Source organism: Eremothecium gossypii, chromosome V, assembly GCF_000091025.4.
Source record: "Eremothecium gossypii ATCC 10895 chromosome V, complete sequence".
Taxonomy (NCBI): Eukaryota; Fungi; Ascomycota; class Saccharomycetes; order Saccharomycetales; family Saccharomycetaceae; genus Eremothecium; species Eremothecium gossypii.
This window is the reverse complement of record NC_005786.2, coordinates 1004497-1026578: the sequence shown is the minus strand read 5'-3', so window position 1 is coordinate 1026578 and position 22082 is coordinate 1004497. Positions and strand designations below refer to the sequence as shown.

The following is a 22082-nucleotide window of genomic DNA, read 5'->3' as shown; positions in this document are numbered from 1 at the left end:
GCCTTAAAGCCAGCTTGCCGTTTGTGGCGGAAACATAAACAGCGGGCATCTCATGGCGGGCAGGCAGGCCGACAGAGCGAGTAGGCAGCGAGCGCATGGGGCTGCTGTTTATAGTAGGGATATGGTAAATTCTTGTAGACAAAAGAGGACAGTACGTGGGAGAAGAGCCATCGAGGGTGGGGATCCAACGTAGTAGTGCTCCGAGTCCAGAGCTGGCCCGAGCGGTATATAAGGCGGGGCACACGCCGGACGCACGAAGCACGGCAGCCACACAGGATTTATAAGCAGATGGAGGGAGCACGAAGTGCGAAGGAGGGTCCGTCGGGCGCGGAAGCGAGCATTATGTCGCTGCAGGGACTGCTGCCGGAGGAGGGCGACGGCGGGCGGCTTTTCGCGTTCAGCCGGCCGCAGACGCCGATGATGATGAACCCGCTGGTGGGGACGGTGACGCCGGTGAGCCTGCGGTCGCAGTATCGGGACGAGGCGATGTCGGGGGAGCTGAGCTGCGGCACGCCGCAGCGCAGCCCTGTGTTGGAGCTGCGGCGGCCGCGAACGCGCAACAGCGGGCGGCCCAGCAGCGGCCCGGGCGGGCGCGGCGCGTTTTTCAAGGCGGGCGTGACGAACACGGTGTCGAAGCTGTCGCTGCTGGACGACCAGAAGCTGACGAGCTTTCCGATTCCGCCGCCAATGACGTCGCCGGAGGGCGCACCAGCGGCGGCGGCCGAGTTCAGCGGCTGCGTGCACCCGGAGAACCGCCACGCGGGCCTGCACCCGCGGACGGACAGCTGGGACGAGTACAACAATGAGCTGTTCCTGGTCGAAGACTACATTGCGGACACGGCCGGGCGCGCCGGGCCGGGCTGCTCTGCCAGCGTGCCAGACCTATGCGGCCGGAAGGCCCAGTTCTCGCGCAAGCGCGTGTCGATCTCTGACCTGAAGAGCCGGATCTGCAAGAACAGTGACTCCACGAGGTTGCCGCTGCGGCTCAAGTCCAAGCGCAAGCTCTCGCTGCAGAGCTCGCTGACGCTGTCGCCGCAAATATACCCCGTGGACGGTGAGCACAACGACATGGTCAATATGGCCATCATCAGCGAGGACCTGGCCGACGGCGGGGACCTGAGTCGGGAGCGTGACCGGGCCAGCCGGCGCACGCGGAGCATTGAAACAACGGGGTTTTACGGAGACAGTAATAGGGACGATAATAGTGATAATGGTAATAGTAATAATGACGACGGTAACCTGGATGTTTTTGGTTACTTGGGTGGTAATACAGATCAGATATCGATGCACACAGGGGCAACTATGGTTAATAAAATTGAGGATCTTTTGTGTGATATGATAAAGCCCGCGGCAGGGGCCGCATACTCCGACAAGTACTTGTCGGACCTTCCCATCAGGCATCAATTGAAGCATTGTGTAATATGCGAGAAGCCGCTCTACGAGCTCAGTGCGTTGATACCCAGCGACAGGGATTTTCGTGAAATTGTCTGCGGAGGTTGTACGGTGAGATACGAGCAGGCCTCCAAAATCTTGGAAGAATATGAGTTCGAGAGCTCCATAGAGTCATTGGATTCACTCGGTAATTCGACCGGCAGCGCATTTGACGAGGTTCCAGAGGTCGTCCTTGAACACCGCCACAAGCGCCCGAAGACGAGGAAGTTCTCCTACCAACTAATTAATAGATTGCAGCTGCAGCTGCAGGAAGGGTCTCCTGCAGAGATTGCGCGCGGTGCTAGACGGAGCAGGCCTCGCTTTTTGGACAGCTCCACCCGCGTATGGCTGAATGAGGCGAAGAACAAGCTACGGTGGAGATGGCGGGTCAGCGGGCTCCTCCCTCGTTTTCTGGTCAACCAGGAAGCCAAGCGGGGAACGGCACATGGCTAGCTCTTTGTCTGCATCAGCTGTGTAGGCATATTTTATATATTATTCGATGTTTCGTAAGCGGCATAAGCACGCGCCATATAAGAAGAGATAGACCCGTTAGTGTCGACCAAGGTATGAATTCCTTACGACTTCAGACTTGAAAAATTTTGACCGGCGGGCTCCACCACAGCTGCGCACTACTACAGTAAGGCTCGCCATCTGACTAGACTATCGTATCTCGAGCAGCATGGACTCTCTTTTCAATTCCACGAAGACAAATCCGCGCGGTATCCCTGAGGCTCCTTTTGTGGAGCGTGTCGAGGACTTTATCAAAGACCCCAGCGAGTTCGAGCTATGTTTCAATAAGTTCCAGGAGCGGCTTTCGAAGTACAAGTTCATGCAGGAGTCGAAGCTGTCGACAATTGCACAGCTGAAGGCGAAGATACCAGATATTGAGAATGCACTCGCAATGTGCCGGCTGCTGAAGGCGAAGCAGACGAGTGAGGAGCCAGTATTAGAGACGAACTACCAGCTGAACGAGACATTATATACTAGGGCTGCCATAGATGCGTCAGATGACCTACATGTTGGGCTGTGGCTGGGAGCGGATGTGATGCTAGAGTACTCCGTGGACGAGGCTATCGAGTTGCTCATGCAGAAGCTGGAGGACGCCCGCAGAAATCTCGCCATCTCGAACGAGGACGTCGACTTCCTGCGCGAGAACATTACGACAATGGAAGTGAACTGTGCTCGACTGTATAACTGGGACGTAGAGAAGCGCCGCGCGCTAAAGCAGGCACAGGAGGGGACGGAGAACCTCAAGATATAGTGACTTGCGCCTTCCCTAGTTTATGTTATGTAACGACGTTCCAAATAACAGCTGCTGGTCTTACCTTCTGAAGGTGTCGAGAAACTGGACCCCAAGCGGTCTCGCGGGCTCGTCGAGCTGTTCCTCGGACTCGGCCTCGTCGAACACATCTCCCTCTGGCGCGGCCGTGGACGCCCGCAGCGAATCTGGGGCAGTGCTGGGAGTATGGCTCCATGCTGTCGGCCACAGCGGCAGGTTGAAGAAGTCCTTTCCGGGAAGGAGACCTTTATCTATGCACAGCCCGCAGATCCATCCAATTAGTCCTATCAAGAACCCAACCAGACCTTGGTTCAACATAAGCAGCAGCACAAGCCCGTTAATTAGAAACTGGTCGCTCAGCGTCCACTCTAGCTGCTTGCTGCGGTCCGACGGAAGCGGCTGTGCCAGCAGCACATCGAACTCGTATACGCGGGGAGTGTACTCTTTGTAGAAGTGGAACAGTGACATGCAGATAGCCAGCGGCCCACTGCTGAACCGGTTCCAGTGCACGAGCGGCAGCACATTGATCATCTTATTGCTCAGCCACAGAGTAAGCGTATTGTACACCCAGCATAGCGCCAGCATGTTCACGTACCGCCGTGACCCAAAGAGTCTCTCGAGCTGCCTGAATTCGTACCATATCAGCGTGTACAGCGCCACGTCCGACTCATTCACCGCTCCCAGCTGAAACGTGAAGTACCGCCAGTATTGTTCATACTCTGAAATGAAGGGATCATATTGCAGTAGAAACCAGTATTTAGTCTGGAACAGTGACGCCACCAGAGTGATCCCTACGCACACAACCATGCATAGTTTCGTCACCGGGAACTGCGCTAACCCCAGAGGAATATCTACAGACATTTCCGCTGTCTGTAACGTCTTGTAGTTGCCTTATTCCTGATGTCTAGAATGGTTTGTAGATCCTCCGTTTATAACCAGTTTTCATAGTTGTTTAAGGCCCCTTTAAACTAAAAGTTAGTTTCTTGAACCAGTAAGTCACCGTTAGACAGAGCAGGCAATTAGCCATGATGGCAATCGCAGGGATGCAGAAGGAGGTTGATATGCTAATTGGGTCTCTTGGGAGTAGAACTCTCGGCCAGAAAGGTGGTGAGCAGCTGGCACAGAACGTGGTATACTACGTGCCCCGCGTGCGTGACCTGAAACAACTGGAAGCGCTGGTTAAAGCTGTGTTTCAGAGTCCGGTTTGGGGCACTACAGACGTATTTCACGTTTTTGAGATGGCGCAGGCTATCATTCAGTGGAAGCTGGAGATTTCCGAGCCTTCACTGGATGTAGCGACGTTTTACAGAGCATGGGACGGGGTATTTACCAGCGCGCAGTCGTGGTCGGTGGCACAGCTGGGACTGCTGGCGGGGGTCCTCAGCACGAGGCAGCGGTATGTGGACGTGCAGCGGGCGGTGTTTGTTGACGACAGCGGTCGGTGCGAAGAGCTCTACGCCAAGTGGCGCGCGCAGTACTTTCTGCCGGTTTGGGGGCAGCTGTTGGCGCGGCGGCGTAGCGACCCCTCTACAGTTGATATTCTTGCTTTGCTATATGCGGTGCTCAGCGACGAGCATGACCACGGGCTAGAGTGGGGCTTACTGGCGCAGTCGCTGTTCCGACAGGCGGCACGGTACATGCTGACAAAGAACGAAAGCGGGTTTGCTGCGGTGCATCTAGATGCGGTTGGCGTCTCTCTGAAGCGGGCGTTGGCGGCCGGCACGCCGTCCATCGCTGCGAAGATACTGGAGAATGCTTGTCACGTCACATACGAGCTGGCGCAGAGGGAGATGAACAGCCTTGGGCCCCGCCCCGACTATGCGGCCCGCTACTACTCTAACACCATGTTTGTGGTCGTGCTACTGCTGGAGGGATGCCTCAGTAACGGGCACGCTGCGCCGGCGTGGCGGCACCAGGCGCTGATGTGTCTGTTCTACATCAACTTTATTGTGCATGGATTTGGCAAGGACGGCTTCAACACCTACCAGCGTATATACCAAAACGTTCTATCTGTTCTCGAAAGCAATATAGAGGTGTTCCATGCATCACTGGGGGTGCTGGATGGAAATATCTGGCCACAGGGAAACTGGGTTAATGACTCGCGCATTCTCTTCATGCTCGAGTACATGGAAACAGGCCTCGCTGCAATTCCGCTCACCGGCGCCTACGTTCAACACTCGGCAATGCCGATTATAGAGCGCTATATGCACGCCTCGAACGCTGAAATACGCGAGGGCGCGTATGCGGTGCAGCTGGCGCTCTTGCGCAACGCGTGCCCAGAAACGACGTTCGTGTCGTGGAAGATGCAGCACCTAAAACCGCTGCTGGACACGGGCGTAGCACAATTCGTTGCGGGGCAGTTATCCGAAACTCAGCTGGTCGCACTGTACCAGGCCGTCGTCTCGCAACTGCCCCTCCTGTCCCTCTGGAACGCGGACTTGCCGCGCGAGTTACTGCAGTTCACCTACCAGAAAATTCTCCAGTTTCCAAAGATCCCTACAAAGGCCGTCCTTTGCGAATGCCTCATCCTCCAGTGCCAATTCGTCAAGGACAAGTATCTCTCCGGTTGGCTCGACAACTGTTTGGAGCTCATCGCCGAGATCCCGCAACCACAGCATGGTGCCCTCATTGGCAAGTTATGGGAGCTAATAAAACGCAGCCGTAATGACCTCGCCATTCGCTGGTGGTATACCAAGGGCCTCAAGAACAGGCTCTAGCGGATCCACGCCTGGGATTCTCACTGTACATACTCCCCGTATTACCTACCAGATGTCATATACGGTTACCCGGCCATGATGCTGGGCTCAGAAAATTTGATATTTTCCGCGCTTCCCGTTGTACGGTAAAGCTCCGCCGGTGAAGCATTGCACTCTTGAAGCTGCGTTGGTTATTCACCACTGAGACATCCGCATTTCTCCGATGAAGCAGTATTTTGAGCTCTTGCCGCCTAGGCTGAAGGAATTCTTCAAAAAATACCCTCCGAGCGTACAGTACAGCGCCAAACCTGAGCTAACAAGCAGTCCAACTGCAAACCCGTTCCTCCCAAATAAAAATCCCGTCACCGGGAAGTATCAAGAGCCCAAGTATTCGCTACGGCGTATGAGCGACCTCTACAAGCTTGCATACAACTACGGCCTGCAGGACATGCTTCCCCCCCGCAAGAAGTTGTTCTTCGAGGAAAAATACGAGCAGAAGAAGTTGACGAAGGCCATTGTCTTCCCCAAGGGGGAGAAGCATGAGCGCACGCGCTCCCAGCGCATGGCTGAGATGGAGGAAGCCATCAAAAACGCGGACAAGTTCATCTTGGAAGCGCGTGGCGCCAAATACGCTAGACGTCTCGAGCGCAAGAAGGAGAAAGAACGGACGTGGTTTTAGGTCCATCGCTGCGTGTTTGGGGACCACGGTATGTACTGTGTATATCGCGCACCCCGCGTCTGTTGTTCTGTAAATAATTAATTCCTAAGTGTACTTTTACAAGCTGGATTTGGGAACTTCCGCATTCTGTTTAGCCACCAGAGCAACGGAACTACGGCCGACCAAAACGATGCCACAGGAATTCCTAGTCGAGTCTCACATCTCAGATAAACAACTATCAAACCAGTCGACGTCACTTGTCATCCCCAAGATAGCCCGGCTGAGGATCCACAATTCGATGTATTATAAAATTAATTTGTATCCCACCGGGCTACGAGGCAATACTCTCAAGCAGTTGGTTCGGGTGCTAGTCCGCGACCTCGGTGCTTGCAAGCATAGGTCCGGGCCTATGCTCCATATATGCGGCAATACGGAGTTTCAGTGTCTGCTGATGAAGGTCATCGAGATCCGGCCCACATGGTCGCAGATCTACACGCTGCTGCAGCTGGGCGACGAAAGAAAAACCGGGAAATTCAACAACAAATACATTGCGGTGCTGATCCTCGTATATCTGCGGATCCAGTATTATTTCTTGGCCGACGAGAAGGCGGAAAGCTTTCCGCCGGAAGCGGATGGGGACGTCACCGCTGCAAAAGTAAAGGCGCTGTTTGCGCACTTCCTCGCGGACTACAGGAAGGTGAAATGTCTAGACCTCGAAGTTGACTGCTGGAGCGGTGCGACACAGAAAAGCGTGTCTGTCCAGCATGTCGACGAAATAGTTGACTGGTTGTGTACCAAAGACAGTATATGGGGCATTCCGCTGGGGAGGTGCAGGTGGCTAGCGGATGTGCTCGAGGCCGACGCCGAAGCAGCCGAAGGAGAGGACTAGGGTATTCTCCGGAAGCTTTATGTTCTGTATGTAACACTATTAACAAATTACTTACAGTGCCCTTTTGACCCTCTTCGTCGAGCTGCTGTGGTGCTCGATCCTTCTTTTGCGGTTGGGGTCGTTGACTACCTTCCCAGAGCGTTTCAGCCTATTTATCTCGTTCTTATCTACCAGTAAGGCGTCCAGATTCAGGGAATCGGGCAGGATGATCTGCCGGATGGTGTTACCGCGTATGTTTATGTATTGCAGCGACGCAGTTCTTCTGTCTTCCTGTGACGCGTCGCTCTCCGGGGCTGAGCCCGTGAGATATACAGAGGCCAGTGCAGACTTTGGCGCCTTGGCGGGTAGCGATAGTCGGACATCCGTCAGGGTCGCGTTCATCTGCGGAGAGACTGTCTGTAGCGTGCCCCAAACGGTCGTTCCATTTTTGAGTTCTATCGTGACCTGTTCGCTCCGCAACTTCATCAAAAAGCCTGCTAGTTTCATCTTCGGTACCGATGGGCTATGTGATATGGTGAACTTTGCAATACAGCTGGAACCTTTTGTAGCCTGGTGGCGCGAGCTTAGTACTGTGAGTACGAAGGCTCTTCAATCTTGTCGCGCGGCCATTTTCAGCTATGTCTTCTCTTCATCACGTGATGCTTGCTATCCAAATCTCTAGCTAGCTCGAGTAGTGCATCTGTAGTCGACTGCTGGTTATGCCTATAACCTCGAACCAGGCCGTACGCTTCGGTTCGTGTTTGTTTACTTTTGGTCTCTCCAATATTCCGATATGCACACGCTCAATAAAACATTGAGACTCAAAATGTGAAATGGTACAGTTCAACAGCTGTAATAGTATACTGGTTCGAACTGAACCGTGGGGATTAACGGCCCGCCAGAGTAATATTGTAGACAATACTTAGTGAGTATACTATGGGAGCTCGACGCTGAAAGGACGGCTTGAGTCGAATTATTTACACTTCAGTACTGTAGGCCCAATGGTGTTCTGAAATTTCCTAGCGTTATCGTTCAGCCCGCAAGTAGCTTCATGACAAACACAGGTTCTCAGCACCGCCGCTCAAAGCTTGTCACTGACATTTTCATAGATCCAATGGCTCAAGAGATTACACTCCTGCCTGAGATGCCTAATCTCCTCCTCCAACCTCGAAGTGTCGGCGCTGGACTGACTAAAATGCAAGCTCTTATCTTCGGACAAGGCAGGTGTGTCCGGAGTGGTTATCGACGGCGCACCCTCGAAAAGAGGGGAAGACAAATGCTTGGAGTCCCAGTGGCGCGTGTTCAACTCCGCATTCTCGCCCTTTAATTGCTCATAATCTTTCGTGACTTTAAACAATTTCTTATTTACTTTGGCCAACTCCGTCATCTTCGTGTCACAGAGTATCTCTAGGTCCATTTTTTCCTGTTCAAGCTCTGCATTGACGTCTGATAGTTCCTTGAATCTCTTCTCCTGAGATGCCTGTGCTTTTGCGCATGCCTGGAGTTTATTTTCGTGCTCCTTGATTGTCTTTAACAAATCCTCGTTCTTCTTGGTTGTTTGATAAAGATGCCACTTGAGAATTGCGTATTCGCCATAAGGCGTATGCTGTAATGCCTCTTGGAAAATCCGGTTATCGACTTTGTTCATGCGCTTGGAGCAAAACTGCAGCCGTTTGCTTAGACACTTCAAAAGGATGTATGCCAAGATATCAGACTGCAACATTGCTCCCTCGGAGAGTGGCGTCTTGATATGCTCAATATAGGTGTAGTCGAATTCTTTCAATAAGGGTTCTACTGGGGTAGATCCCAAGTCCCCCATGTACTTGATGAAAGCAGTCCAGGATGCAAAGTCGTCTTCATTGATATTCTTCTGACTTACTCTGGTGAATATGATCCTGAGAGACTTTAAATTCAAAAATTGGGTTTCAGCCGGTCTTGCGTTCTGTTCACCCTGCAGAACTTTCAAAAACCTCTTGAAAGCTTGGCTAAACGACTCCATTTTTATAATAATCGCTTCTGTTATCTTGGTGTTTGAATTGGTTTACAAAACAAATTTGAAGTGTCACTGTAGCGTGAGAAGTAGCTGCTCTATTTTCACCGTTTATAATTTTGTGTCAGTCGCTTTTCTTCAAAATCTGCTTCGGTTTAGATTTCGCAGACTTGTTCTTTGCGGACTTGGACTTGGTTGCACTTTTTTGGCCCTCGGGCGCTTTCGACAATGGAGTCTCAGCAGGTTTGCTGGAGCTTGGCGCCGGTATGGAACTGCTCACAGTGGTCCCTTCGCGCTGTGTTCCTTTCTTCATAGCTTTCTTCTTCTCCTCTAGCTTTTTTTTCCGCCGGGCCAATTTCTCTTCGCGCTTGCGTCGCTTCATCTCACGCTTACCAGCCTCCTCAAATATTGCTTTGTTCGGGTTTTCCTTGAGAGCCTTCTCTTCATGCTTAGTACTCTTAGATTTCTGTCCCTTTCTTTTCTTGCGCTTCTTCTTCTTGTCCTCACTCTCTATTTCCCCCGCAAGTTCAATCATCGCATCGTGCACCTGCTTCTTAATGCTACCATCTACCTCGCGCCGTTTTTTTAGCTCTTTTTCTAACGGATTTAGGATATGCAAGTCCTTGTATTGGTACTCACCCTTGTTCTCTTCGAGTAGCTGAAGCGACTTGGTGAAAATCTGGAAAATAGGATCCTTATCGAGCGTCCCCTCCAGCTTCAGCTTCTGGTCTTGGATCTGCATATGTCCCCCCAAGTTGCGCATTTTCTTAACGTACGGAGAGAGGAAGAGCTTTGGTACCGTTGCATTATCATGGTCATCGACAAAGGTCATATTCTGCAGAATCCGGCCCACTGTCTGCAGCGCAGCCAGATCGTAAAATATAAGGTAGCACCGCGAGTACGTTGGCAGCTTGAATGGCTTCCGGGAGTAGTGGCCCGGTACGTAGTAGCGATCCCTCGTTGTCTTTTCGAAAAATTGCTCAGACGGCAGGTGCGGGCACAGGGTCCGGTAGAACTCGTCCTCTGTGAGGTTTGGCGGCAAAAGCCGCACCACCAGCTTGTGCCCGACATCCTCGTGCGCCATTTCCCCAAACGCACTGCTGCTGCCGTATCGCCTCGCCCGCCGACCCGCGTTTTTCTTCTGCGCGCCGTTCGCCCGTTCCGACACATTGATCGCTGCCTCCTTGGGCTCCCCATAGGCCGCCGCCACCTTCACCGATTCCAATTGCGGCCCTGTTGCAGCTTCATGGCCTTCCCTGTCGCTACCAGTGTTTCGCGGCAAGCGTTCATTTCCGTTTGCGTCTCCGCCTGCGGCAAGCTTCCTGTGGGCCTTCTTTCTCCGTCTGCTCTTCACAGTGTCTTCACTTGCGATTCTGGCATCTGATGGCCTGGGTCCAAGGCTATCACAGGCCATTCGAATTCTGATGTAGTGAAGGCGATACTCCTTCGAAATGGGTGGGCAGTCTGAAGATGAAGTTGCAGAGCTAGCTCTGCATTTTTTTTTCACCGGCAGGATGAATAACCCTTCTACACAGAAGGAGCTCCATGTTCAGCCGTCTGCCCAAGGTGTTGGAAGCTAGGAGTGCGTTTATAGCTTAAGGAGCCCCAAATACTGTCCCTGCGTCTGCGTGCGTGGTTCTCCGTGTCTTTGAACGAGTAAGGTATGGATGCGTTTATCCAACAGGTTCGTGAAGGGAATGTCACGGTACTGAACATCAATTTAGACAAGAACGGCTTGCTGATCGCTGCACTACAGAAAGAACTGCAAAATAGGTACCAGGATGACAGCACGTTAGATCGATACGTCGAAGGGGCGCAACTGCACGACGGTCGCTGGACGCGATTCAATGTGCTTGTATGCAGTTTTCTACGGTACTGCCGGGACGTGAATCCCTGGTCGCTGTGGGAGTCCTCTGACCTGCTGTTCACGTGCTACCAGGACCTCGGGAACTGTCTGCTACAGGATAGCTATCCAATAGAGGGTCTGGTGGGACTGTTCAAAGAGGAGACGGAGTGGATCGTGCCACGGGCCGTACGCCTGGACTCGAACCGGAAGCTGGTGGGGACCAAGAAGCACTTGTTCGTGCAGCACGTCGCGTCGGTGATCTCGAAGGTGTTCAATAGCATCAAGGGCCGAGTGGACGAGGCGGCATCCGCGTATGCTGCGCTGCCGGCGAAGCAGCAGATACTACTGTACGTTGCCAACCAGCTGAACAACATATACTTCCGCATTGACTCGCCGTCATCCTGTGCGAACATCTTTAAGAACATACAGCCGAAATCCATGATCGAGCACTTTCAGCAATACCCAATCGAAGAACAGGTTGAGTACAGATACCTATTGGGACGCTACTACCTATCTAGCTACCGCATCAGTGATGCCTTCGCGCAGCTGCTTCGCGCGTTCCAGGACCTTTGTGCTCTTGCACGTGCGGCCCAAGCGCCTGTTCCGGTCCTGCAGCGCAATATGGTGCGCGTCTTGCGCTACCTGGTACCTGCAGGCATCATTCTCGGACGCCCGCCTCCCTTTGCCCTGTTGGAGTCTCTGGCGCCGGCATTGGGTCGCTCGTATAGCGAGCTCATCCACGCGCTCAAAACGGGCAACTTACAGGCGATGCACCAATGGCTTCGCAGCCACGAGGACGAGCTCCGAAGGCGCAGACTTCTGCTCTTGATGCTTGAGAAACTTCCTCTACTCGCATACCGTAATCTGCTACGGCGGGTGTTCCAAATCGTGGCGCTACCAGCATACTCTAACCGGATCCCGTACGCGGCAGTTGAGACGGCCTTACGGCTCTCCATCGGCTCGCCAGAACCCACCGCGCCTCCAATATACCGTCTGGTACATACTCCGGACAACGCCGAGAACGTACTAGTCACTCTTATCAACTACAGCTTCCTCCGTGGCAACTGCTTTCCGCTGAACAGGATGTGCGTGACCATGAAGACCACTAACCTGCTGGACGTCTTCCCGGCCATCACGCCCAAGATTGCATCGAAGTTCCCTCAGAACCACGATGACGCCTGGTTGGACTCATAATAGACCGGGACGCACCCGCCACCAGTCAGGTGACCACCGCGTTCATTCAGGTGACAGCATTTACGGCATATAAGTAGCCATCTTCTGGCTACCTACAAGTATATAGCTTTACCCCTGGATAGCATTTTCTCTCGAGTACTATCCTCAGTATCCGGCTGGTTTCTTGGTCCAGTCGACGCTTGCACTGCACAATTTTTTGCTGGGCTTTGGAAATCTTCACCAGTCCTCATCACCTGCAGCGAAGGACAGCGAACATTAGGAAACTAACGGCGTTTGCGAGTCGCGGGCTGTTTGTTTAAGGCTGAAGAAAGATCCTTGAGCGCATACGGAACATCATTGGAGCAGCAGAGTACCTCAGCTGGTAGTATAGGATATCAGTAAGAACGCCGGATAACACAATATGGTTGAACGAGGCCCCGACCAATGGCTCGAGAAGATCAAGAAGTGCCAGGCACTGACAGAGAGTGAGATGAAGCAGCTGTGCGAGCTAGTGAAGGAGCTCCTGATGGAGGAGTCCAACATCCAGCCCGTGCGGACCCCTGTAACCGTCTGCGGCGACATCCACGGGCAGTTCCACGACCTGCTGGAGCTCTTCCGCACGTCGGGCGGGTTCCCAGACCAAGTGAATTACGTCTTCCTCGGCGACTATGTGGACCGGGGTTACTATAGTCTCGAGACGTTCACACTTCTGATGTGTCTCAAGGTAAAGTACCCCGCCAAAATCACCCTCGTAAGGGGCAACCACGAGTCCCGGCAGATCACACAGGTGTACGGCTTCTACGAGGAGTGTCTGAACAAGTACGGGTCCACCACTGTGTGGAAGTACTGCTGCCAGGTGTTCGACTTTCTCACGCTGGCAGCCATCATCGACGGCAAAATTCTCTGCGTGCACGGCGGACTATCACCGGAAATCCGCATGCTGGACCAAATAAGAGTCCTGTCCCGCGCCCAGGAGGTCCCCCACGAGGGCGGCTTCTCCGACCTGCTCTGGAGCGATCCCGACAACGTCGACGCCTGGCAGGTCTCGCCACGTGGCGCCGGCTGGCTGTTTGGCAGCAAGGTCGCCCGCGAGTTCAACTACGTCAATGGCCTCAGCCTTATTGCCCGCGCCCACCAGCTCGTAATGGAGGGCTTCAAGTACCACTTCCCCGAGAAGGATGTCGTCACCGTCTGGTCCGCGCCCAACTACTGCTACCGCTGCGGCAACGTCGCCTCCGTCATGAAGGTCGACGAGGACCTCGAGCCCACCTTCAAGATCTTCTCCGCCGTCCCAGATGACTATATCCAGGAGGCCAACCACAACAACCAGAGGGGTGGATACTTCCTCTGAACTCCACGCGATGATCCAATGTAATATCCACATATTCTGTCTGCACCCGAACATATCGAGTTGCCTCGCATACTGAAACGCACCCTGCATGCCCATTTTTACTTGATAAAGCTCATGAGTCATCGAAAATCTGCTACCGATCCCAATCTACCCCCGCACTGGCCTTGCACCCCACACCAGCCCCCATCTCTGTACTCTAGTCATCATTATTCATCTTAGTATATTCATTCTAATTATCATTTGTAACGACGTGTTCTTGTATTCCGCTCCCCCTTATGAGCTCCTCCTGTACAAGGCCATACATGTGCGCGGTTAGGAGCTCAAGAACATAGAGGTTGATATATCATGAGGGTGAGTGTATGGTACGGATTGTTGCATGCTGCGGCGTGGACGCGCGCGGTTAGTCTGCAAGTGAGCGAAGACAGCGACGAACAGTGGACGGTCGCGCTCCGGGATTCGCGGCCTATTCCGGGCGGGTCGCCACTGAGCAGGTGCGACTTGGATGAGGACCATCTCCTGGACGTGCAGGAGATAGAGATTACGCCGAACCCACCGCACCGCGGTAAGAACTTGACGGTGGAGGCGCGGGGTGACTTATTCGGGCCCGTAGAGGACGGCGCGTACGTGACTGTGGAGGTGCGGCTCGGATACATCAAATTGTTGTCGGAGACGTTCGACTTGTGCAAGGAGCTAGAGGAGAATGACTTGGGGCTGCAGTGCCCGTTGGAGGAGGGCGAGTATGAGTTGTCTAAGACCGTCGAGATACCGCAGCAGGTACCACCGGGGCGGTATCACGTGGTGGCACGCGCGTACACTGTGGACGACGAGCCGATCACGTGCCTCACAGGGGACGTGTACTTCCCGCCGCTGATGCCGGCCGAGCGCTCGCGCATGCCCCGCCTCATCGATCCTCGCCGCATGCGGCGCCTCATGGACCCTCGCCGCAAGCCGCGGATCATGGACGAGGGGTCGGGGGCCGCGGCGTGAGCGCCGTTGTCGGGTTCCAGGGTAAAAAATGTCTTGGCTGGGCTGGGTATTGAACGTCTGCTTGTACCTCAATCTATACAAACAATAACCCCACTCGCCATGCTTCGTTTTTCGTTTTCCCATGCTTTCGCGGGCTCCTACGGGCTGGCCCCAGCGCGCGCTACTAGATTCTACCCCCGCATACTCCCCTTCGCCGCCCGTGCGTACTCGGCGGACAAACAGGGCGACGATGTGATTCTGCGTGTGAAGGTAGCCCCCATCAAACGTAACAACGAGACCCTGGAACAACAGCGCGCCCGTCTCGTGTACCAGTCGCGCAAGCGCGGTATTTTGGAGACCGACCTGTTGCTCTCGGGCTTCGCGGCGAAATACCTGAAGCACATGACTGCGGAGGAACTGAACGAATACGACGAGCTGCTTAACGAGCTTGACTGGGACATCTACTACTGGGCAACCAAAAACTCTGACGCTTCTCCGTTGCCAGAAAAATGGCAGCATTCAAAGATCCTGCGCAAGCTGCAAGCCTACAGCGAAAACAAAGACAAGCAGATCTTGAAGATGCCTGATCTTTCTGAGTTCTAGCTATCATCAAGTGGATGCCGCTTGCTATATATGCAACCCCTGTGTACATTGAACATCATGGCCTACCTATGACTAAGCTGTAACGCCTAAAAATTTTATAAAATTTTTTGACCTTTGAACGCCTGGCCATGTAGTACAGCTTCATCGCAGTCTCTCACGGCAGACTCTCGTTCCGGCACGTCTCCTAGAATAAGTCCCAGCGTCATTTAATAATGCCTGGTAGAACTCCAACATATAAGCTTCCTCCGTTGCCTCGCCTGAAGGTTAAGAAGCCCGTTATCAAGCAGGAGGCCAACAGATGCCTTGTGCTCATGTCCAACCTTCTTCAATGCTGGTCATCCAACGGGCATATGAACCCAGTATGTGAGAAACTAGCGACAGATTTGAAAGCATGCACGTCCCAGAACGTAATGGGAAGCAACCAGAAGCCGCGCAAAAGTACAATCAACTACCACGCTGCGCGGTTGTACGATAGAATCAGTGGCAAGCCACACGATTGAGCTAGTGTTGGCCCGTGGTGAATTGGATATCTATTTAATGCCCTTGTATATACAGCTGTAAGGTACGACAGGTCCCAGGGTGGAGCTGTCTGAGAGGTTTGCTACGCTCTGGAGTCCCGGCCAGCGCGCTCCCAGCGATCGTTGATTAAGAACCATCCGGGGAGGTAGTCCTGCTGTGAGTGCGAGGCGATGAGGCGCAAGTCGTCATCAGTGAGTGCTGAGCAGTGTGGCTTGTCATCCGCCTGCTCCAACCCATAGGCATTGGAGATCTCCCAGGTAAAGTGGTTATTTATTCGTTCTTCGTTCGAAACTGTTCCCTCTTCAGTGGCAGCCTTGGTGGCCAAGAGGTAGGGGTTCCGTGTTGTGGAGTTTATGCCGCCAATTGACGTGAACCCTACCTGATAGAGACCGCATATTTCTTCGCCAGAATACAGAAGGAAGCTCCATATATTCGCCAGTTTCCAGTGCAATAACGGTTGGACACGGATAAACTCGGGCCAACCAGCGTCGGTCTTTTGAACCGGACTTAACTTCTCAGCGTACGGGTCGGTGTGGCGAATGCCTATAACAATAGCTTTGGTTTTCGGATAAAGCTCTAAGTAGTCCTTGAAGGCCTCCGCCATAGAGACTTTGCGCTCTTTCGGAGACTCATATAATGCGAGAGCATAGCGCTCGACCGTTGCCTCCACAAAGTTCTCCAGCGACCCATAGGTCTCAGCCTGATCAATATAGACGGCCGGGAGGCGATGTATCCAGAATCTCTGGTACTGAGCATCGTATTGTGACTCAGCAACCCCCCTCATAAAGTATTCCCAAAGACAAGCCAAGTAAATCACTAGAAGTGCCTGGCAATCCTTTCCACCGTTGTAAGAAAACGAAATAGCTCCCTCTAGTGGATTCCATTTGGGGAACACATCCTCCAGTAGGCACCTTTGCGTTACTCTGATAGCATTTTGCGTACTTTGGATGATTGCACTGCCACTACTGATGAGTAAGTACGACTCTGTGATCTTGGAACAACGTTTCGCCACCTCAAAAAGAGAATGTGTCATGACTAGGAGGGTTGTATGCGTCTAGGTTATGCAGTCGGCGGTAAAACAACTTTATTTGTATTTCACAGAAGAACTATTTGCCAGTTAACGGCATTTTATGGTTTTTGATGCTCTGTCGAATAAAATCGATGATTATCTTACCGTCATTCTCGGGGAGACAAGAGGTCAGTGTCTACAGAAAGCACCTTAAGTAATAGATATACACAGAATCACCTATAAATATGCACTATATACTTTTTGGCACTGCCTTGTCTTCTAACAGAGTTTGTTTGAGGAGCTTCAGGTACCGGTTGATGCGTTTGACATCGTCTGCAACGTCTTTACAGTACAAAATCCCAGTGGAGTGCAAGTCTTCCGGGATGGTGTCATCAAAAATGCCATCAAGCATATACTGCATCTTGTCGCTTACTGCTACCAGGAGCTCCATCGTTTGAATATCGCCCATGATCCCGTTGGCGTTCATATCCTGGAGAATTCTATTGACCGCGCGGACATCCTGGAAGTTTCTCCACGAATATGTTAGCAGGAGGTTGTAGAAGTCCACATTGCATATCTGTAAGTACATCGATATATCCCTGGATGTCTTGCACGTCTGGTATATCATGGACAGGAGACTGTAGCGCCTTCTGTCGGAAAAGGCGAAGTCTTTGCTGGTGAACAGCTCATTCAACACAGCCGGTATAGTTAGAAAGTATGGTGGCGGCAGCACCTTGGGGTTTTTTTGGCATGATGCCTCGATATCTTCGATGTGTTGCTCGGAGGGACGATCGAACTTCTTATCCCGGTTTGCAAAATCACGCAAGTATTGCTGAAGCTGCTGCAGAAGAGTCTCGTCCGTAACCACATGCTTTCGAAGATACTCAATATGGGGACGCAACGCTTGCTCCACTTTCGCCTTTAGCCGTTCTGTACGTTCTACGTCGCCTATGACTGCCGCACTAACTTGCAACTTGTTGAAGTTGTGGGATGGGATATCCATGCCAATAGATCCAAAGTACTCTGGCGTCAGCGACACTGGGTATCTGCCAAGCTCGGGGGCTGCCAGCTTCGCGCCGCCGGCGACAGTAGCTTTGTTTTCAGCTGCAAAGTCTAATATACCGTGTGCTGGAAGCCCGCCCCTCTGCTTCTGCTCAAACAGCAACTGAGGGCCGGATGGATGCTTGTCATTTCGATCAGTATTTACAGTCTTTGCCGGTGCGTTCTGGCGATCAGAGCTGTCTAGTAGTTTGTCGAAGACATCGTTGAGTAGCTGCTGTTCCGAAATCGATAGCTCTAAGCCCTCAGAACCAAGGTCCGCAGCAAAGGTGTGTTTCGTTTCTAGTTGTACATTGCTTCGGTGCAAAGGTCTGAGGAGTACTAGCTGCCTCCTTAGGCTGTGTCTAAGCATCTCGCCTATGGCACTTATCCACTGTGTCCTAGGTCATCGCTCGTGCATTTTTTGAAAACTGACAAAAGTAGATCACCTGTTACCCAAATTTGCATTAAGCTCATATATCATTAGAGTAGTATTACAGCGCCCTTCTACAGCCAAGCTTCGCGCTGCTACTACAATGGTGAGGAAAGGCCAATAATACAGAAAACTATATATAGATTACATAGAGGATGCCTAAAAGCCGTCCAATGCGCGTGTGGCCTTTTCAAGCCTGCGGAGCCCTTCGGTGTAACGGTCTGGGTCCACGACCATGTCGGCAGTGAGGCGGGATAGAGAGTCTACAAGACGCTCCAACGCCCGCTTTTCCTCAGTGCGGATGCCGAGATTTGCAAATTCGGAACCTATGAGTGTACCTTTGGTAGCGTTCAACAACTGTGAGATCGTATCAATATCAAATGAGCGCACGTCCTTCCTCTTTTTGTTCTTGGCAGTGCTAGATTTCGACTTGCTCTGCAAGCTGGTGCTAGGCTCAGTAGCTTTCCCTCGAGACGGTACCTTGGTATCTTTACTCTTGCCCTGTACGCTGAGCTTGGCGAGCTCTCCCTCTATACCCTCGGCAAATTTGTACTCATCCTCCCACTGCTCTTCGTCGGCCTCCGCTTTCTCGGCCTTAGTCGGCAGGTTGGATGGAATCACCAACGGAGATGTGTTGAAGACCTCGTCGGAAAGGGCGGTGCGAGTAAGCGTGTTGACACTGGTTTCCCTGTTGGGCAGCGTGGGTAGGGGCCTGGAGAGATAGTGGTTGTCCTCAAAGTCGGTGGGCGTGCCGGTGGACGGCACGCCATTGTGATCTGCGCTGTCGACATTCCGCAAGGTTTCCTCCCCGAACGACTTGTCGTTCGCGTTGCTCGGATCGTTCAGCTCTGTGGCGGAGAAGTAGCTGTCGGACTTCGTCGCGGTGGACACGGAGGCGTCCCGGGAGTGGGCATACGGCACGCCGGGCGACGTGTCGGCCCCGATCATCTCGCGCTCGAGCTGTCGCTGGATGTTCTCCAAGCCCTGCTGGATGAACACGGCCGACTTGGGCCGATTTTTGTTCCGCGCTGGTATGACGGGCTGGAACTCCGAGACAGACGAGCGGTCTGGTCGCTTGCCGCTCTTCTGGCGCTCCATCACACTGGTCTTGAGGATCGGGATGACGCTCGACTGGAGTGAGTCCGTGTCTCCTGAGTCCTGGCGGAGACTCGCCGCCGAGCTGAAGACCGCAGGATGCGGCTGCACGGCCTCGTCCGGCGACGCGTCACGTGGCCGGTAGTGGAACGGCGCCGCCACGTCGTCCTCCGCCTTGACGCGCGGCCGCGGCCGCTCGTCCTCGTCCGAGTCGAGCACAATCGGCCGCGCGGGGTGAGCGCCGCCCACCCCGTCCGGCTCCCGCCCGAGGATGTGCGGGGGGCTCACCTCGCTCGGAAGGCTGTACCGGTTCGGCGTCTGCGCGCCCATCGCGCGCCCCTCCCCCAGCAGCTGCGACGGCACCAGCCGCAGCGACGCCGGGCTCGCGCTCTCGCCCCGCGGAAACGCAAGCTCCTCCTCCGACCCCCCGCGGATCCCCAGCCCCAGCGGCCGCCCCCGCTCGTCCTTCGGCGGCAGCGGCGGCAGCTTGGGCTCGCACCGCACGTCCGTCACCGCGTTCTTCGCCACCACGTACGACACCGGCTGCCCCTCGTGGATGCTCCCCGCGTACTCCGACGCCTGGCTCTCCCGCTTCGCCACCCGCCGCCCCGGCGACCCGCCCCGCTCCGGCGACACCGACCGCCGCACGAAGAGAAAGTCGTCCACGCTCGCGTCGTGGAGCGAGTCGATCATCGCCGAGAGCCGCTTAGCATTCGTGCTCGCCTGGCCGTCCTGCTCGCTGTCCCATGACATCCCGCTCGTGCCTGTATTTGGCTCTCTCGCTGTGGCCTAGGAAGAAACCTTGTCCACCTAGCAGAGTATATATCGTCTACCGAGGCTTGCTGCGCCAAAACTGGTAAAATATAAACAACCTTCTTGCGGATGAAAAACGCAGCCGATGCTGGTATGCTAATCATCGCACTTTTATACCGCGCTAGACTGACCTGCGACGCATGGCTGAATGAAATATTTCTTTGGCCTGCCGTATCGCGCGGGGCGGGGCAGTCGCGGTGTCGCTGACATCAGCTGTCAGGGCCATGCGGCGCCAGGCACTGGCCAGCCGCCGCCGCTTTGCGTCCGCAGGACCCGCCGAGGCAGGTACGGCCGGACAGCTCGAGGCATCACGGCACACGGTGGCGGCACGCCGGCTGCATTCCGGGCGCAAAGGGCCGACGCGCGGCTCGAGCGGGCATTATGCAGGCAGTATGCGGGCGGCTGCTCGAGAACACAATACGGGCGCATGGCATTGTGCGCGGTACGTCATGAGGGGACAAAAGCACCGGCTGGCGAGCTGGGGCTGGATGCGGCAGATCATCGCAAACCGTTGAAAAAATTTCGAGTTGAAAGGAGGGAAGCAGCGCGATATTAGTGTGGATCGCGGCCAAAAAAGTAGTATTTAACGGGCAGCGCGGCGACAGGTTTCTTCGGCGCGGGCTTTCGTCCTCGGGAGTGATTTAAAGAGCGAGGGCAGACGAGCGAAGCAGCGAGGGCAGCAGACATGGGAACGAGTTCTGCGGTGCTTGCTCCGCAGGCGCAGAGACCGCGCAAAAACACGCTGTCGTCGAAGCTGGGCAAGCTGTTCGGAGGGCCGCGGGGGGCGCGCGACGTGGGGAGCTCGCCGGTGACACTGTGCGGGACGCCGTCCCCGGCGGCGTCGGGGGCGTCGATGGGGGCGCCGACACGGCCGCTGTCGCCGCCGAGCTCGGCGGGGGCGCGGGACGACGGGCAGTCGGTGCGGTCGGCGGGATCGCGGGGGTCGGAGGGCACGCGGGAGTCGGGCGGCAGCGGGCGCACGAGCCCCGCGGCGAGCCGCGCGTCGCCGACGGCTGCGGCGCAGGCGTCGGGGCGGTTTGTGGTGCACGAGGACGGCACGCACGAGCACAGCTTGAAGAACGCGAAGCGGCAGGAGAAGCTCTCGTCGATGATCCGCAACATGCTCGGGGCGCAGAAGCTCCGGGGCGAGGCGAAGTCCGCGGTGCCGGAGATCCTCCTGGGCGCCAAGAAGCCGGGCGCGGCGGAGGGCGACCTCCCGACGTTGTTTTCGGGGCTGTTCAGCCAGACGGCCCAGGACAGCGACGGGCTGCGCACGCCGCACCGGCCGACGCCAGACCCGGACGCGCCGGCGGCGGGCAAGGACTACCTCTCCTTTGCGGAGAAGTACGGCCGCTGCCAGGAGGTGATCGGCAAGGGCGCTTTCGGCGTGGTGCGCATCTGCCACAAGAAGGACGCGAACGGCACCGAGGCACTCTACGCGGTGAAGGAGTTCAAGAAGCGGCCCTCGGAGGACCAGGAGAAGTACTCGCGCAGGCTCACGTCGGAGTTCTGCCTTTCCTCGTCGTTGAAGCACACGAACATCATCAACACGCTCGATTTGTTCCAGGACGCCAAGGGCGACTACTGCGAGGTGATGGAGTACTGCTCGGGCGGCGACCTCTTCTCGCTCATCGTCACTGCAGGCAAGCTTGAGTACATGGAGGCGGATTGCTTTTTCAAGCAGATGATCAGAGGCGTGGTCTACATGCACGACATGGGCGTCTGCCACCGCGACTTGAAACCGGAAAACCTAATTCTCACCGCGAATGGTGTGCTTAAGATTACCGACTTTGGCAATGGAGAGTGCTTCAGGATGGCCTGGGAGAAGGATATCCACTTGAGCGGTGGGGTGTGTGGCTCGAGCCCATACATCGCGCCAGAGGAGTACTCGATGGAGGAGTTTGATCCGCGTCCCGTGGACATATGGGCCTGTGGCACGATATACATGGCGATGCGGACGGGGCGCCAGCTCTGGCGAACCGCGCAGAAAGAGGATGAATTTTATGCGCGATACCTACGGGGTCGCAAGGATGAAGCTGGATATGAGCCCATCGAGCAGCTAAAAAGGGCTCGGTGCAGGAACGTAATATATTCGATATTGGATCCGGTTCCCAGTCGAAGAATTAACGGGAAACAAATATTGAACAGCGAATGGGGACGAGAAATCAAGTGTTGTGTTGACAGTCACCCGCTTCACTAACTGCAGTATATATAACGCCCCTCCGCAAGCTTGCATAGCCCCATAAACTAATAAAACAGATGGGGGAAATAGGGACACTGAAGGCATCAACCCTTTGGAGGAAGAACTTGCAAG

General features: G+C 54.5%; 18 protein-coding genes across 18 annotated transcripts; 11 read left to right on the top strand and 7 right to left on the bottom strand.

Moving 5' to 3' along the window:
* Positions 1–288: 288 nt before the first annotated feature.
* Positions 289–1884, top strand: AGOS_AER211C (uncharacterized protein; the record flags this gene model as incomplete). Its single annotated transcript, NM_210422.2, has 1 exon — positions 289–1884. One exon carries the CDS (start codon positions 289–291, stop codon positions 1882–1884), a length of 1596 nt encoding a protein of 531 aa, NP_985068.2.
* Positions 1885–2110: 226 nt separating this feature from the next.
* PAC10 (tubulin-binding prefolding complex subunit PAC10) lies at positions 2111–2692 on the top strand (the record flags this gene model as incomplete). Its single annotated transcript, NM_210421.2, has 1 exon — positions 2111–2692. One exon carries the CDS (start codon positions 2111–2113, stop codon positions 2690–2692), a length of 582 nt encoding a protein of 193 aa, NP_985067.2.
* A 60-nt stretch (positions 2693–2752) lies between these two features.
* Positions 2753–3571, bottom strand: DSC2 (Dsc2p; the record flags this gene model as incomplete). Its single annotated transcript, NM_210420.2, has 1 exon — positions 2753–3571. The coding sequence occupies one exon, from the start codon at positions 3569–3571 to the stop codon at positions 2753–2755; it is 819 nt and encodes a 272-aa protein (NP_985066.1).
* A 164-nt stretch (positions 3572–3735) lies between these two features.
* PEX8 (Pex8p) lies at positions 3736–5427 on the top strand (the record flags this gene model as incomplete). The annotated part of the gene is made up of 1 exon (NM_210419.2): positions 3736–5427. One exon carries the CDS (start codon positions 3736–3738, stop codon positions 5425–5427), a length of 1692 nt encoding a protein of 563 aa, NP_985065.2.
* Positions 5428–5629: 202 nt separating this feature from the next.
* Positions 5630–6085, top strand: MRPL25 (mitochondrial 54S ribosomal protein mL59; the record flags this gene model as incomplete). Its single annotated transcript, NM_210418.1, has 1 exon — positions 5630–6085. One exon carries the CDS (start codon positions 5630–5632, stop codon positions 6083–6085), a length of 456 nt encoding a protein of 151 aa, NP_985064.1.
* Positions 6086–6254: 169 nt separating this feature from the next.
* PRP38 (U4/U6-U5 snRNP complex subunit PRP38) lies at positions 6255–6953 on the top strand (the record flags this gene model as incomplete). Its single annotated transcript, NM_210417.1, has 1 exon — positions 6255–6953. The coding sequence occupies one exon, from the start codon at positions 6255–6257 to the stop codon at positions 6951–6953; it is 699 nt and encodes a 232-aa protein (NP_985063.1).
* A 51-nt stretch (positions 6954–7004) lies between these two features.
* Positions 7005–7439, bottom strand: SMD1 (mRNA splicing protein SMD1; the record flags this gene model as incomplete). The annotated part of the gene is made up of 1 exon (NM_210416.1): positions 7005–7439. One exon carries the CDS (start codon positions 7437–7439, stop codon positions 7005–7007), a length of 435 nt encoding a protein of 144 aa, NP_985062.1.
* A 574-nt stretch (positions 7440–8013) lies between these two features.
* On the bottom strand, positions 8014–8931 carry AGOS_AER204WA (AER204W-Ap; the record flags this gene model as incomplete). Its single annotated transcript, NM_001355330.1, has 1 exon — positions 8014–8931. One exon carries the CDS (start codon positions 8929–8931, stop codon positions 8014–8016), a length of 918 nt encoding a protein of 305 aa, NP_001342272.1.
* Positions 8932–9046: 115 nt separating this feature from the next.
* UPF3 (Upf3p) lies at positions 9047–10336 on the bottom strand (the record flags this gene model as incomplete). Its single annotated transcript, NM_210415.1, has 1 exon — positions 9047–10336. The coding sequence occupies one exon, from the start codon at positions 10334–10336 to the stop codon at positions 9047–9049; it is 1290 nt and encodes a 429-aa protein (NP_985061.1).
* Positions 10337–10585: 249 nt separating this feature from the next.
* On the top strand, positions 10586–11962 carry THP1 (Thp1p; the record flags this gene model as incomplete). The annotated part of the gene is made up of 1 exon (NM_210414.1): positions 10586–11962. The coding sequence occupies one exon, from the start codon at positions 10586–10588 to the stop codon at positions 11960–11962; it is 1377 nt and encodes a 458-aa protein (NP_985060.1).
* A 400-nt stretch (positions 11963–12362) lies between these two features.
* Positions 12363–13292, top strand: SIT4 (type 2A-related serine/threonine-protein phosphatase SIT4; the record flags this gene model as incomplete). The annotated part of the gene is made up of 1 exon (NM_210413.2): positions 12363–13292. The coding sequence occupies one exon, from the start codon at positions 12363–12365 to the stop codon at positions 13290–13292; it is 930 nt and encodes a 309-aa protein (NP_985059.1).
* Positions 13293–13637: 345 nt separating this feature from the next.
* Positions 13638–14279, top strand: NPC2 (sterol transporter; the record flags this gene model as incomplete). The annotated part of the gene is made up of 1 exon (NM_210412.1): positions 13638–14279. The coding sequence occupies one exon, from the start codon at positions 13638–13640 to the stop codon at positions 14277–14279; it is 642 nt and encodes a 213-aa protein (NP_985058.1).
* Positions 14280–14378: 99 nt separating this feature from the next.
* On the top strand, positions 14379–14861 carry SDH5 (succinate dehydrogenase assembly factor SDH5; the record flags this gene model as incomplete). Its single annotated transcript, NM_210411.1, has 1 exon — positions 14379–14861. One exon carries the CDS (start codon positions 14379–14381, stop codon positions 14859–14861), a length of 483 nt encoding a protein of 160 aa, NP_985057.1.
* A 212-nt stretch (positions 14862–15073) lies between these two features.
* Positions 15074–15361, top strand: MRP10 (mitochondrial 37S ribosomal protein mS37; the record flags this gene model as incomplete). The annotated part of the gene is made up of 1 exon (NM_210410.1): positions 15074–15361. One exon carries the CDS (start codon positions 15074–15076, stop codon positions 15359–15361), a length of 288 nt encoding a protein of 95 aa, NP_985056.1.
* A 101-nt stretch (positions 15362–15462) lies between these two features.
* On the bottom strand, positions 15463–16413 carry FAD1 (FMN adenylyltransferase; the record flags this gene model as incomplete). The annotated part of the gene is made up of 1 exon (NM_210409.1): positions 15463–16413. One exon carries the CDS (start codon positions 16411–16413, stop codon positions 15463–15465), a length of 951 nt encoding a protein of 316 aa, NP_985055.1.
* A 226-nt stretch (positions 16414–16639) lies between these two features.
* Positions 16640–17800, bottom strand: MTF2 (Mtf2p; the record flags this gene model as incomplete). The annotated part of the gene is made up of 1 exon (NM_210408.2): positions 16640–17800. The coding sequence occupies one exon, from the start codon at positions 17798–17800 to the stop codon at positions 16640–16642; it is 1161 nt and encodes a 386-aa protein (NP_985054.2).
* A 219-nt stretch (positions 17801–18019) lies between these two features.
* On the bottom strand, positions 18020–19708 carry NBA1 (Nba1p; the record flags this gene model as incomplete). Its single annotated transcript, NM_210407.2, has 1 exon — positions 18020–19708. One exon carries the CDS (start codon positions 19706–19708, stop codon positions 18020–18022), a length of 1689 nt encoding a protein of 562 aa, NP_985053.2.
* Positions 19709–20453: 745 nt separating this feature from the next.
* SAT4 (serine/threonine protein kinase SAT4) lies at positions 20454–21968 on the top strand (the record flags this gene model as incomplete). Its single annotated transcript, NM_210406.2, has 1 exon — positions 20454–21968. One exon carries the CDS (start codon positions 20454–20456, stop codon positions 21966–21968), a length of 1515 nt encoding a protein of 504 aa, NP_985052.1.
* Positions 21969–22082: the final 114 nt, after the last annotated feature.